The sequence below is a fragment of the Danaus plexippus genome, chromosome 20, assembly GCF_018135715.1.
Source record: "Danaus plexippus chromosome 20, MEX_DaPlex, whole genome shotgun sequence".
Classification (NCBI taxonomy): Eukaryota; Metazoa; Arthropoda; class Insecta; order Lepidoptera; family Nymphalidae; genus Danaus; species Danaus plexippus.
The window spans coordinates 4582721-4597818 of record NC_083550.1 but is presented as its reverse complement, the minus strand read 5'-3'; the positions used below and the strand labels follow the sequence as shown (position 1 = coordinate 4597818).

Sequence of the window (15098 nt, the reverse complement as noted above, 5' to 3'; positions counted from 1 at the left end):
TAAACTTAATATCAAATTTCGACGATTCATTGTGTGTAGGCATGTACTATAATAATGAGAGACCATTAACAAAGACGCAGTTTTTCCTATACCTAAATCTGTACAATAATTGCATTTTCAATAATTACCACAAAGAATATTAGACGCGGAATAAAAAAATCGTCTTAAATATCATCTTCAATGTTATTATTTTAACTAAAAACCGAAACAGAATAAAAAAAAAAACAAAAAAAATATTAAAACAGAATAAAAATATTAAAACAGTTCTGTTCGAATACTCTGTTAACATTACTATATCGGGTTTAGACAGAAAGTTCATTTTTTTTATTATAAATCATTAAGTAATAGTTCAAATATAATGCAATTTTAAGTTCAGATTTAAATTAATAATAATAAAATTCTAAGAGTTAAGACATAACTTAATAACCATGGATTTTTCAATGATTATTTCTGAAGGCATACAGATGACGTAGTCTCGATTACATTAATTGGCTGAGTCAATGAGGTGTCGACCTTGACTTACGATGCTATCAGAATATTTAATCTCTGACACCTTAGATTTAATTGGTTAAGCATTGTACTTCAAAGTTTTTAGTCACATCACATACGTAAACATAAGTAAAGAAATATACTAAAATATTCAATGTTTTTTCTGTTATCAAAAATAAGTATATCAAATCGAAGAAAGATAATATTTTATATTATTTTCATGTAGTATATTACTTTATAATATATAAAACTTTCACATTGGATGAATACTCCACAATTCCAACGAGTGAAATCATAGCGTACAATTAAAAAAAAAGTATATAAGCATTGACAAGTAGCAAACTATCATTTTTAATCTGTTTACGTGCGCTAAATCACGGCGTATATCAAATAGAAGACAAAAAAGTTTTCAATAAGAGGAGCTCTATTCCCATGGCGGATTCACACGGATCGTCACACCCCGTGAGCAATCGTAATAGTTCTTAAATAGGGTTGACCGGCCTTTGACCTCTACGGTTACGATACAAGACAACCAATCATTAGTACAGATGACGCTGTAACAATTTAAACTTTGTTGTTCCTTTTTACTTAGGTATTTTTTTTTTTTCATTTTGATTGTTTCTAACAAATTGACCTATTCAAATCTAGAGCATGATTATCAAAAATTTTATCAAGGTTTACTCGTAAATCAAAACGACGACGTTCTAAACTAGTTTCAAATTATACTCGATTTAATAATATTTGTGGATCACAATAAATTTGCCAATTTTTTATGTATATTCAGATGGAATATGGATTACTGAATGTTTTAATATTTATGGAATATTCCATTTAAAGTTTTGGTGCTAAAAATTAAAATGCGCCGTTAGCCTAAAGATCATACGGGCAGCTGCGCCTGCGCATCTTTGTAGGACAGATGTTTCTGCACATGCCGTACAAACCAAAATTCATTTCTGCCCGGTGCCAAAACTAGTTTTAGCACTCAGCTTTGCCGTCTGAATTCACAAATGAGTATAATATAATTCGTTTATTCTACACTGCAACGAAATAGTCCTTAATTTATTGTCCAGTTATATCACACTTTATTTAAATATTAATATATTCTTATTATTTAATCAGAGACGAATTAAAATACAATTTTTATTCAGATCGAGATAAAATTTAAATTTTGTATAAAAACGTCAACTTTCAAAGTTATAGAGTTACAATATAAGAGACATTATTTTATTCGCAATCGATAATTTTAAAATGTCATCTCAATTTGTGCAACGCCAATTATCTTTTCGCAACCGTCAGGTTCTTATTGTGTAATAAATTTTTAGCAACTCTTTATTTTCTTCATTCGAAGGTTTCAGTTTTCAAATACTTGTACAAAAACAGGTAAAGGAAATATAAATGTACATACATGATTTGATAGAACAACCTTTGATAAACAATTAAAATATATTTTTAAGCCAAAGTAGTAATTGATTTATTTTTGAGAACCCATTTTACTAAGCTCCCTCGCATTTATTATAGATAGAGATTTATTTATCTTTATATATATGTGTCACTTGTTTATATAAACTAAAGAATCGATTGTTATGAATTTTTTTTTGTACCTGATATGAAATAACTCCTTATTCCAAGGATCCTGTCATCCTTATCCAACTGAAGGCTTGAGTAAAAACTAAGTTAATGACATAACACTTACATCTTAACTAAATCAATTAGTTTTCATTAGACTAAGTAACTGTTATATATTAAATGTTCTTCACCATCTAATTCTAGATTTAAAGAACAATCGAAAAAATTGACTCACTAAAAATATTTTTTGGAAAGAAAAAATGTAACAACAAACGACCTTGTATAATGCGAAACGTAGTAGCTTCGGCGGCATTAAAATATTGTAAAAAATTATAACCGAATACAGCATTATGTTATATTGTTCTTGTTCTTCAATAACCTAATGAATTACAAAGAATTTTATTGAACCTTATTACCTTAAAAATACGCACGTACTTTTTTATATTAAAGTCCTTCCTTATCTGCCCTTTAAGAGAAACTTACTCGAAGTTTCCATTCATTCGTTCATTCATTCATTCACACTAAATATGAAGTTTGAAAAACAAATTAGATTTTGAATTAAGAACTGGTAACGCTCCGAATGTAACTCGTGTGACGAGGCAAACTGTGGCTAAGGTACAGATTAAGTTATAAAACGACTGTTAAATGTCTTCGTAAAATCATTTTATCACGCGGAAACCACAAGATTGCTTTAGGTTATGTGCAAAAGACATGTCTGTGACGAATGTGGACACACGAATGCTATTACACCGTACTCATAGTTATATTCATAGCTATATACTTGTGTTATAAAAACTTAGTGAATATATATATGTAGCTTTTGTTAAATGTAGACATTAATCAGAGTCGATATTTGAGATTAGGTCGGACTCTTGATGTCTGTGTTAGTTTTTATTTCGCATAAAAATTTTGACTTTTTAAAATTATGAAAAATTATAAATAATGAAACGAAGTCACAATATATATTTCGTTTTATATGATTTTTTTTGCTTCAATATCCTCGTTCGAAATGAAGGAAAATTTGTTATATTAAAGTAATCATTATAAGCCATAAATCAGGGTAATTTATAACGAAGATCTATAACAATATCCTGCACAGTCTTTATTGCCTGAACAAAAGGAATCGCTACTGTAATATACTTACCTAAGTGGAATTATCTAACAGCTAACAGTTAGGTAAACAGTATTAGTCGGTTGCTAACTTGTCTAAGAGGAATAATTGTTTGCAAGTCGTTATGCAAGTCGCAGCTAATATTCCTGGCTCCAACGTCCGCGCAAAGTAATAACAACAGTTCTATAAACGCGGTAATTATAATTATCAGTTCTCTTTAGAGACTTTCTTCGATCAAGCTACAGACGGAAGTTCTGACAAACATTTTATTAACTGAATTATAAAAATAAGGGTTGATCTACGCTTAGTGATATACAAAAAAAAAATGTAATGTACTTTTATTCTTGAAATATACAACCCTGTCAAATTCAATATCTATAACATCTAGAAATTCTCATCAAAATTGTAAAGACAATATTTATAGTTGCAACAAACAAAAGATACAATCAGCTGTGGGCGGGAGCTAATTACGATTTTTATGTCCACGACATCACTCGCATTCAGACGTTTATTTAATGATTAATGATACTGAAATTTAAGCATTTTAATTAATACTAATTTATTTTAATATTTAAGAAATTAATCATAAAATAAACCGGTTTATATTGACGTTGAATTACGTACAAAGACTTGTATTCAGACCGATACACAGTATTCAATATTTAAGCCCCGGCTCGGAGGGTTGATACGGTGTTCTAATCCTCCGGGATCTGGTTACGAAGGTTTATTTAAAATAAAGGAATAACTTTCAAAGGTTCGCGTCGCAGATTGATGTATACATTCTCCTATACCTTGATATAGAAAGACCTGAACTCGGCTTTCAGACAGATTTTCTAAATGGAGTCCATACGATAAGACTGTAAATATATCTAATCCAGAAACATTAGCTTGTATTTGATAAGGAATAGTTTTTTGTTAGTCAATGGCATAAGGGAACAGCAGGAATCGATGTTGTTTGGAGGAGGGGGGGGGGGTGTAACGTAGACGTTATATGAGGAAAAAGGACTGGATAGATTATAATAGTTTGGTTTAGAAGAGCCTTAATTATATATAAATATATATAAAAAAAAATATAAATTTTATTCGTGTGCCTAGATGTATGTTTTTTTCTTGTTTAAGACTTCAGATCTGCTTATTGGTTTGATTATTTGTTTTTGCGCATTTTATATATAAAGAAATCTCTTAAACATCAGCTTATGTTGAACACACTATTAGTGTTGTTCATAAATATTAAAAGAATTAGCGACTGCTCATCGTATCTTAATAAACATGGCGAAGTTAGTATGTACATAATAATTAAGGGACGTATTTATAGTTACGTAGAGTACAGAGAATATATATAAATACTTATATTTATCTTACTTACATATATTAAACATTGAGATAATCAAAATTAAATTAGAATAAACAAGCGTAAGAACAAACATACACGTATATTTAATATTTTAAAACAGAAAATACGAAGTTCCGATACCTCAATCAAAATTAGAGCACAATAGGTACGTCGAAGCATCTGGTTCAGACAAACAACCCCTTGTTTGTTTACAATAGCCTTGACACCATTACTAGAGCAGATAACATTACTTGATACCATCAAAATACTAATAAAAGTAGGTTTTAAGTGAGAAATACATATAAAAAAACTTTAAATTACTACATATTTTATGAGTACACGTAAGCTAACATGCTTGGCAGTTAATGTCATGCTTTATATTAAAGAATTATAAATTGAAAATGAGATCAAACATTGAGTTGCAATCCCTACTATCCCCACTAATATTAGAAATGCGAAAGTAACTCTGTCTGTCTGTCTGCTACGTTTTCACGCCAGAACCGCTAAAGAAGGACATAGGCATAATATGTAGATAAACAAAAACGAACATTATCAAAAGATACAATATATTTCAAATCAATTTTTTCAGATGGCAGACATCTAAATATTAACGTGTAAATAAAGATATTAATGTGTGAAAAATTTCAATTGCATACTTTTAACAGTATGTAATAAATTAAGTAAGAGTAATACGATAAAATAACTTTAAAAAAAAATACTAATATTTGTAAATAAAATTTGACAAAAAAATTTGCCGCTGGACGTAACATTGTTTACTATTATTACCCAGTTAAACTCGTTTACTCAAACACTTAATATTCATAGTGCAATTTGCAACTTTATATAATTTTATACAGATAAATATTGAACAAAAATATATATACCAGTGTTTGGTCGCGGCAACGTTCGCGTGAGTGTTGGTACTGGCCCGAGATAATTGTATAAAGGGTGTTAAAACAACAAATGGTGATCAAAAAGCAACCACATCTATATTCTATAATGTGTCAAGTGACTTCATAGTTCACACATACATGATATTTGGGGGGAACTACCCGGAATTCCGGGATAAATTACAGCCGTTGTCTTATCCTGGTGTCTAAGTTGAATGATTGTAAAGTTTAATAAAAATCCGTTAAAGAGTTTTTTCGTACGGGAGCAACAAACATTTACAATGTAGTATGGGGCTGATATATGATGAAGTAGTGTCCCCAAATAATATTACATGAAAAAAAAACCATCTTAAATGAAACTAGTGTTACTCGGATTTACTACGCGGATTTTAATATTTAAACTACATAATCCCGACGTTTCGGTTACTTTGCAGCAACCGTGATCACGGGCAGACGAGGTGTAGTAAATCCGAATAACACTAGTTTCATTTAAATGAATACTCGCGAAAATCTTAGATCTCATTATAAAAAACCATCTTATTTGTAACGTTATTACGATATATAAACACATTTATGATTTATAGTTTCCTGTACTACAAATAAAATCTACTTCATTATTATCAACAGAGGCCAAATATTATCTTTATTATCTGTGTTTTCTAGGAATATAGCCGTTACTATTTAAATTCTAAGAACATCACAATATACACGGACCTGCAGAGTTCGACGTACTTTCTGTGTCCCTTAAATCAAAACGAAACAAAAACGGGACTACTGTCTACAATTCTATATATTGAACTTTTATTAGGAATGTAACAGTTAAATAAGTATTAAATAATTCAAAGTTCTTCGATGTAACTGCAAGAAACATAAAACATTTATGACCAATTGTAAGTTACAATCACTCAATAAAACAATTACTTTCCACAATGGCAGGGTCAACTTCCGAACGCACCCGCATGTGCTCACAATACTGAATGATTTTGCGTTGAAAGCTATAATTAAATTTAAACTTAAGCCCGTTATGATAAAGCCGGTTTATCTTTGAATGGACATTAATCTCAATATCAACTCTCCCCTTCTTTTTGACAATCGACATGCAATTTTCCAATCAATGCTTATTTGGGTTTTTTATCTTACGCAATTACTGTGGTCATCTTAGATTTCGGTTTCTTTGGTTGCTTCGACGTAATATCTTGTATATACGACTCGAATATTAAACAAATGACATACAATCTGACGAGGGTAGTTTGAAAATTGATACACGTCAGGGTAATGAATGTGAGACTGCTTTTTGAGGTTACTCACTTGTATACTACTTATATATTAAAACAAAATCATACCATTGATATGTCTCGGCTTATCATTCATAAGCTCCTTGGCTAGTTTCGGGCATTCGTTGTAAAGTATAGCGCATAGATCACGCAACTTAACACCGCTTTGTTTACTAACAACTTCTATAAAGAAATTACACTTATCACTATCCAAAGCACTGGTAACGGCTTCGAGATCGTTTAAACTGAATATACCCTTCTTGACGAGTACATCTAAAACATTTGTGTCACATAGTTCTCGTAATAAAGTGGTTTTGTGCTGCGCCAGGCCGGCACAAACATCCGCCACGGCTGCCATCGTTCGACTGAGGACAGAGGAGTGACGTTATAACGTTCCGGAAGAAAAATGGTCGCCACTCGTGTTTGAATACGTCCATTCAGTAACAGATGCAAGCTATCGCTTAGGTTACTTAAGTAGTAATATGATTTGATAATTATTTTTGGACCTTATCTAAGTGCCATAGAGTTGAATATCATACAAACGAATCTTTTTTTTTTCATAAAAACTTTTGACATAAGACTTCCTAATTTAAAATTTATTATGTTACACACTCAAAGCTTATTATACTAGACAAATGTTTAATTCACTATTATGGTCTATTTATTTTATAATAATTCCTTTATAAAACTCGAGTTGAATGAAATTAAAGAGCACATATTTTGAAAGCAAAAGAACTGTTCTAAGAAATACTCGTTTGCTTTATAACGTTTGTTTTAATAACTCTCACTATATAGTTATGGACGAACAGAAGTATCGTTAGAGGATAATAAAGTTCAAAACGGACATTAAAAACCAGTTTGCATGTAATTTTAGTAACACTGACAAGAAAATTAAGATTAACACAATAAACAGAATACTATGCAGTGCAGACGATTTTGCCAACACTTTTAATTGAGGGTAAAAATTTTTATAAAGACGAACTTCTTGTTAAGAATTGTAGGTCTCACCATAATTCGTTTGTAATACTTATCCTTTAATTATCAAAATAAATGTTTTTTTTTGTTCCGCTTTAAGCTTTTGACTAGATTCATTTGATTAACAACCAAAACCCATGGAAAACATGTTTTCTGTTCTATTTTCTATAAAAAAAGCCTTCAAGTACGTTTTTAAAACTGCTTTAAAAATCCTTAGAAAATAAATTCTATTATGAATGCTAAAGCATTTTTTAATAATTTATAAAAGAACAAATAATAAAAAAACATTGAGAAATTATAATCGCAAACTATATATTACTAACGTTCAAACGTCTTCAAAACTTGTTTATTATTAACACTATACAATTTTTTCCAAGAATACGTGGAAGTTTTTAATTATATTAATTTGTTTATATACGTGACATTATATGTTGTTTTTTATTTCAAAGTAAGTAACAATATATTTAATAAAATTGTCAAATCATACAATAATGAGTTCACACTCTTGGTACTTAGAGCTATAATTATTATCTTCATTACCACTAAAAATGTAAGGTTAAAATATTATTTTTGTCAAATAGTTTTATTAACAAGTACTATTTTAATATTTGATGTTATTCTTATACAGCTTAAAAATTCAGAATAAAACTTAAATGGCAATACTGGCTATATATAAATATATAAATGGCTCAAAAGGACTCGTATCCAGAGCCGTAAAAACATTAACAAAAAATAAAAATCTATCAAACGATTTTTGACGTTGTCATATGTCAGCGTTAAACTATAACATAGGCATTAGGTAGTAAAACTAGAAAATGAGGTATTATGATTGCATATCGATGTTTTAAATAAGTGTTTTCTTTGGCCAAAGTGCTATACAAAAGTATTTTCATTTCAAATTCCTAATTATATATTAATAATTGTATAGTAGTTAGTATTGTGCATTAAAATGGCTCCAAATGGAAGAAGAGGCTCAGTGGGTGAGTAAATCGCGTCTCGTCTAAGTTATTTAAAATATATGTTCTTTATATAAATTTTGACTAAATAATAACTCAGAAATAATCAGCTATTTGGTACGTCGTTGACATTTAGAATTTATTTTCCAGATGTTAGTGTTTATTTAGATAATTAAGTTTACCAAAAGATTTGTTTGTAATGTACTTTTCATGTATTGATAGTCATACGACGATTTAAAGCATAGTATGTGCAAATTTGTTATAATCAATAGATAGATAGATAGTTAGAGAGATGCAAAGCAATAGCTGCATTTTATTTCTGTTAAATATTAAAAAGCTCACATCTTAAGTGCTTACAAATGTCTTTTTTTTATAAAGACCAAATTATATGTAAACTAACAAATAGATGACCTTTTACAAGAAAAAAATTATCAGAGGTTACAAACATGTGATCTTAAATTACTAGTGTTTTAGTTCAATGATAAATTTCTATAAATGTTTAAACCAAACACCTCGGTAACTTTTTAATACACAATTGTTGATAATCTAACTGAGGTACATATATATTTAAATTGTAACCAAATTTAAACCTCACTGATTTTATAACTAATAAACATCAAATTAGGGAAGTTTGTCAAGAGAAAAGAACTATATAACTTTATTTTTCATTTCAGACACTGATTCCGGTTCCGATTCCGACAGCGGTTCCAGTGCAAGTCACAGCAAAAGTGCTAGTCCGGCACCATCTGGTAAAGAAGGCAGTCAGTCTCGGTAAATATGAATCATATCAAGATAATGTGATATTGATTTAAACTTTATGTAAATCAAATTTCTCTTATAATGTGTTCAAGTTTATAACAAGAAGTAAGATACAATACAACAAATGAATATTTTCAGATCGGTGTCCAGAAGTCCTGCAAAATCTGGAAGTGAATCTCCAAAGTCCAATCGCTCTGCTAGATCACGGAAATCATCGAACGCATCAAACGCGTCCCGTTCAAAATCAAACTCCCCAGCTGGGTCTAACAGGTCAGGATCCGCGCAGAGCAACAAATCCGCTTCGTCAAGTCCAAAATCGAGGGCATCCAGAAGTCCCAGGGCGTCAAAATCCAGATCCAGATCCCGTAGTGGGTCAGGCAGTGCTAGATCTAGATCCGGTAGCGCTCGGTCCAGGTCAGGTAGTCCGAAATCCGGTGCACAGAGCCCAAAGTCCAGATCGCAGAGTCCAAAGTCACGATCGCAAAGCCCTAAGTCTCAGGGTGCTAAAAGTGGGTCTCGTTCGCGTAGTGGAAGTCCTAAAAGCAGGAAGTCGAGATCTAGGTCAGGAAGTGCGTCATCAAGATCGAAGAGTCCAGAAGCCAGACCGGATGTAGCCGACAGCAGATCCAATTCACCAAATCTCATGATTGACGACCAAGCCAAGGAAAAATCAGGAAGCAGATCTAGGTACCAACATAATAAACTACTTATTTAATATATTTAAAAGCTTATTATGTATTACTATTTATTATTTCTCAGATCGCACTCAAAATCCAGATCCAGAAGTAAATCTAAGTCAAGATCCAGAAGCAAGTCGAAGTCGAAGTCAAAAAGCCGTTCGCGATCGCGTTCGAAGAGTTCTAACGCTTCAGATGTCGGCGGTAAGTCATCTCGTCCTAAACAGTTAAAATTAATAAACACTATTAATATCAAGTTAAATTTAACTGACGGATCATTTGTATGTAATGCCAGTTGAATAACCGTTCTACATAGTCTAAAAATAAATCATCACTGAATTATTTGACTTTTCCTATCTCGGACTGACGATTAACTTTGTATCAAAAACGTGGATACCAAAATCAAATATCGTTAGTTTCCTATCAGCTACGTGTTCTGTATTAGTTATACTTGGTCGGTATTGTTTAAAAACTATATGATGTCAAGTCCAATGTAGGCTGATCTCTTCATTATATTACGTTCCATCCCAGTCTTGCTTATACATACATGTGTAGTGAATTTAATATAGTTTACTAGACACTAAATTACTAAAAATGTTTCAGGTAAGAAGAAAAGCTCCGTGCTATCTGACTCGGAGAGTGATGCTGGGCAGAAAGGTCCCAAACGTAAGAAAGATTCAGACAGCGGCTCCGACACGAGCAACAAACCTAAGAAGAAGACGAAGAAACTTGACTCTGATGATGACAATCAGGAGGCAACCGGTGAGAGGAAATACAATTCAGTATAACTGAATGTATACATTCTTTTACTAGGGAGAAAACTCTCAGCATTCCATGGATTCACCGTGCGGGTGCTGGGTCCATCGCGTTGCAGGGAGAGGAGCTTTAACAGTGCCTGGGACTTGCGACCCAGGTGTAGGTTTAAGGGCCCCCTATTTAACGCGCCTTAAACCTCCACCGTACAAGCTCCTCTCTCTACCTACCCAATGCTCTACTATATAGTGGCTCAAGGAATGAGTTTTATTTAAGTATATATTTTCTGTGTAGCTGACATTAGAAGATGTATTTGAATTACGTAAATTTATTACTACTACATACAACGACTTCTGTAGTAATAAAAATGTAATGAATGAGAATTGCTTGTTAGGTTTAATGATACTTCAGCAGTCACCGAGTCAAATATCAAATTTGAATTCTCTTAGGCTCATATCGGACAAAATAAAGCTAAAAACACATGTTCCGTGATATATTTCCAGTGACAGCCGATGCGTTATTCGGCGACGCGTCCGACATCAGTACGGACAATGAGGGTGAGAAGGAAAGGTCGAGGTCGAGGTCCAAGTCGAGGTCGAGGTCACGCAGCCGCAGCAGGTCCGGTGACGAGAGGCGCTCTGACGACGCCAAGGGGAGTGGAGACGAGGTATGCGCCATCAAAAGTTGAGATAAACTGTCTCACTAATCGTTCCGATGTAATTTATGCCAAAAATATTGTTACTGCTATCAGCTCGTAGCTTCTTCCTATGAGGCTTACCCAACAAAGCTAGAGATAGCATAAACGTAAAATATATTTTAGTAGTTGTAGTCGGATTTGTAACTGTACATTTGCTGGATACACAATCATATATATTTTTAAATTTTTATTTCCTATAAGTGATAGAGTTTTGGGCAAAACACTCGAGCTTTGTTGAGTGTCTCACAAGAAAATAAGTGACCCTTTTCCCTATCAAATCAAATTCTGATTTTTTAGCAATATCTTAAACATTGTTGGTGCTATTTTATTGAGATATAAAAATATATGTAAAAATACAGGAAAATAGGGAGAAACCCGAAGAGGAAGAGGAGATTGAGATCCCTGAAACTCGTATAGATGTGGACATGCCTAAAATATGGACGGAACTTGGCAAGGAATTGCATTTCGTGAAGCTTCCCAATTTTTTGTCAGTGGAAACTAGGCCTTACGATCCAAATACATATGAAGACGAGATTGATGAAGAAGAAACGCTCGATGAAGAAGGTCGTGCGAGGTAAGGACTTAGAAATAGCATGGAAATGACTTCACTGATACCATTTAGTTAGGAAAGTTAGGCTTTTGACTTTACACGTATTCTTCGGAACTTATTATCTTCAAAGTACCAATAAAAATTACTATACATACTTTATTTATAATACACCAGAGCTTTGTGTATGTGTACGAGCTTACCGACTCTTAATACTACATTAATCCTGAACATCCTAAAGATATTTTTTACCAACATTCACGATCAGGTTGAAGCTCAAAGTGGAGAATACGATACGCTGGCGGACGGTGTTCGATAAAGAAGGTAACGCTGTGAAGGAATCCAACGCGCGGATGGTGAAGTGGTCCGACGGGAGCATGTCCTTACACCTCGGCTCCGAGATCTTTGATGTTTACAAGCAACCTCTACACGTGAGTGTGCTCGCGGCCTTATAATCACAATTCTTTATTCACGCTAACCGTCTGAAGAAAGTAATAAACCTTGTAGTCGCAGCTTCGAAACATTATCGAATATTAACTTAATTCTGTCATATATATATATATATATATATATGTGTGTGTGTGTGTGTGTGTATGTGTATGTGTATGTGTGTGTGTGTGTGTGTAAGTTGTTGTTCAATATAATTCTCTTTAAATGAATTTCTTCGCAATTATTAGTTCCATATAAAAATTAAGATATTCAGTCTAGAATCTTATTTAATGTGTTATGGACTACGTCTGTATATATCACTCATCTCAATTTCCTTTGTATTATAACGAGTGTTTTCTCCGTATCCAGGGCGACCACAACCATCTGTTCGTCCGTCAAGGCACGGGTCTCCAGGGCCAGGCGGTGTTCCGCACCAAGTTGTCGTTCAGACCTCACTCCACGGACTCGTTCACACATCGCAAGATGACGCTGTCTGTGGCGGACAGGTCCACGAAGACGTCCGCTATAAAAATACTGTCGCAAGTAGGCAGCGACCCTGACGCGGACAGGAAATATCAGCTGAAGGTGTGTTTAGTGATGGCCGGCGGTTAGTGGTGGAGCCTGGCCGTGGTCAAGTCACTGCAGCTCGAACATAGGCTGGCTCGGCCGGGGAAGGACCAGCCTCTCACGGAAGATTGGCGTAGTCTTTAATGGCTGCGTTTCGTCCGATGAGTGAGAGGGACGGTTGCCATTTCCCTTTTCCCTCCTTTTCCTCTCCCTCTCCAACAATCAAGGTCGGCTACGCTATACGCTACATGCCTGATGATGACTACTTTCCATCAGGCAAACCGTCTACTCGTTTGAATCCTTTGATTAAAAAAAAATATGCAAGGATTCATAAGTTCAATTTTATATTTATATTTAGTGATTTTTTTAGATTTTCTGTCTGAAATTTTCTAGACAGAAGAAAATCTCAAAAAAATCTCATAGTGTTAAAACCGAGGGATGTACATGCAGCATAGTATGGATTTTGTATAAATAATAATCTATTTATAGAAAGAGGAGATGGAGCTGCGTGCTGCGATGAGGTCCCGGGTGTCCAGTCGACCCAAGAGGAGGGCGGGCGCGGGCGGGGGGGCCCGCGCTCACAGGCACGACGACTCAGAGGACGAGGGCGGGGTGTCGCTGGCGGCCATCAAGAACAAGTACAAGGCTGGACAGAAAGGTGACTGAGGGAGGGGGACAGGAACAAGGAAAGAGAGAGAGAGACAGAGATTGTGTGTGTGTGTGTGTGTGTGTGTAAGCGCGTGACTGAGAGAGAGAGACAGATTGTATGTCTGTGTGTCTGTTGTGTGTTTGGGAGGGGGTCCGTCAATGACGAGTTACGGCTAATGCTTAGTATTTCTAAATCCCCGACAACCAGCTAGTTTTCAATGTAATATCACCACACGTTGAGTGTACTTAACTGCGCGTATCTACGGTTCTGTCAATAATTCCCAAATCCGTTATCAGCGAGCGCCGGGGCCGCGATCTATTCGTCGGAGTCTGACGGCTCGGATGTGGAGACCCGTCGCGCTAGGAGGCTGGACAGGGCGAAGGCTTTGAAGGACTCCGACGACGAAGCGAGTCCCGGGAACAACACGCCGCAGCAGAGTCAAAGCGGCTCGGGCTCCGGCAGCGGCAGCGACTGATACAACACTGTTCATGTATTAATATATACTTTAAAATATATACATGGGGTTTTTTTACTGCTGAAAGCTATACATGGTGTTTTTTTTTATAATTTAAGGCTCTACTTACATGATATTTTCTTTTATAAACATCAAGCCGTACTTACATGGTATGGTGTTTTCTTATGAACGATGTAGGCGGTGTATACACTGTACATGGTGATTTTCAAAGACAGTGAACTATAAATATATACTTGTTTTTATTGACGTGAATGCAATAAATTAAGGAATTTTATAAACCGTACACTATCTTTCTACTAATTATAATGTCACAGTTTGTCTTATTACTTTTAATAACTGATCAGGCTAGTAAGAACCATTTTGCTTTGTGACACTGAATTTTATTATTTTAAAGAATAATAAAATTGTATTGTACTCTTTGGGTCTGATACAGTAATTATTCACCAATTTAATATACAGGGTCCAAAAAGTTCAAACTAAGTATTCCACCAATTAGAAGGTACTTTTAAAATCATTCTTAACCAAGTAAAATGACTTTTTTAATATACCCTCTACAGAATAACTGAATATTGTAAGATATAACGCTGGGATAGGATGATTTTTATGAGAACTTTAAAATCACAACACAGTGTTTTAATGAAAGTGTCATAAAATGTATGTAAAAATTTTATGAAATAAATGTGTCCATTCCCTAAACACCATATTTTTACCTAAATCGTACTGTTACTGACAAAAATTTTAAAAAAAATGTTTAAATACCTCCATTTTGCAACAGGAGCCAGGGGTTCTTAATTTTAAAATGGCCGGGTGGGGTCATTGAAATAAAAAAGTGCCTACCTGGATGAAAAAACTTGTAACGTGTGTGTACAACCACACAAACAGCTTCATACCATAGATGCATACAGCCGATTATATGATATAATATATATTATTAATTGTATTTCAAGCATT

General features: G+C 33.9%; 2 protein-coding genes across 5 annotated transcripts in view; one reads left to right on the top strand and one right to left on the bottom strand.

The window, feature by feature from the left end:
• Positions 1 to 7032, bottom strand: part of LOC116774144 (tight junction protein ZO-3) — a 66775-nt gene extending 59743 nt beyond the window's left edge. For all 4 annotated transcript variants that reach the window (XM_061523820.1, XM_061523824.1, XM_061523822.1 and 1 more), the window contains exon 1: positions 6733 to 7032. In XM_061523820.1, the coding sequence (XP_061379804.1) occupies positions 6733 to 7021 (289 nt within the window). In that variant the 5' untranslated portion in view covers positions 7022 to 7032. The remainder of the gene's footprint in view (positions 1 to 6732) is intronic.
• A 1379-nt stretch (positions 7033 to 8411) lies between these two features.
• Positions 8412 to 14187, top strand: LOC116773897 (another transcription unit protein). Its single transcript, XM_032666464.2, has 11 exons — positions 8412 to 8618; positions 9269 to 9365; positions 9492 to 10040; positions 10113 to 10234; positions 10634 to 10792; positions 11287 to 11450; positions 11840 to 12054; positions 12296 to 12458; positions 12826 to 13041; positions 13513 to 13681; positions 13969 to 14187. Exons 1-11 carry the CDS (start codon positions 8588 to 8590, stop codon positions 14145 to 14147), a joined length of 2064 nt encoding a protein of 687 aa, XP_032522355.2. The 5' UTR covers positions 8412 to 8587; the 3' UTR covers positions 14148 to 14187.
• The last annotated feature ends 911 nt before the right edge of the window (positions 14188 to 15098 follow it).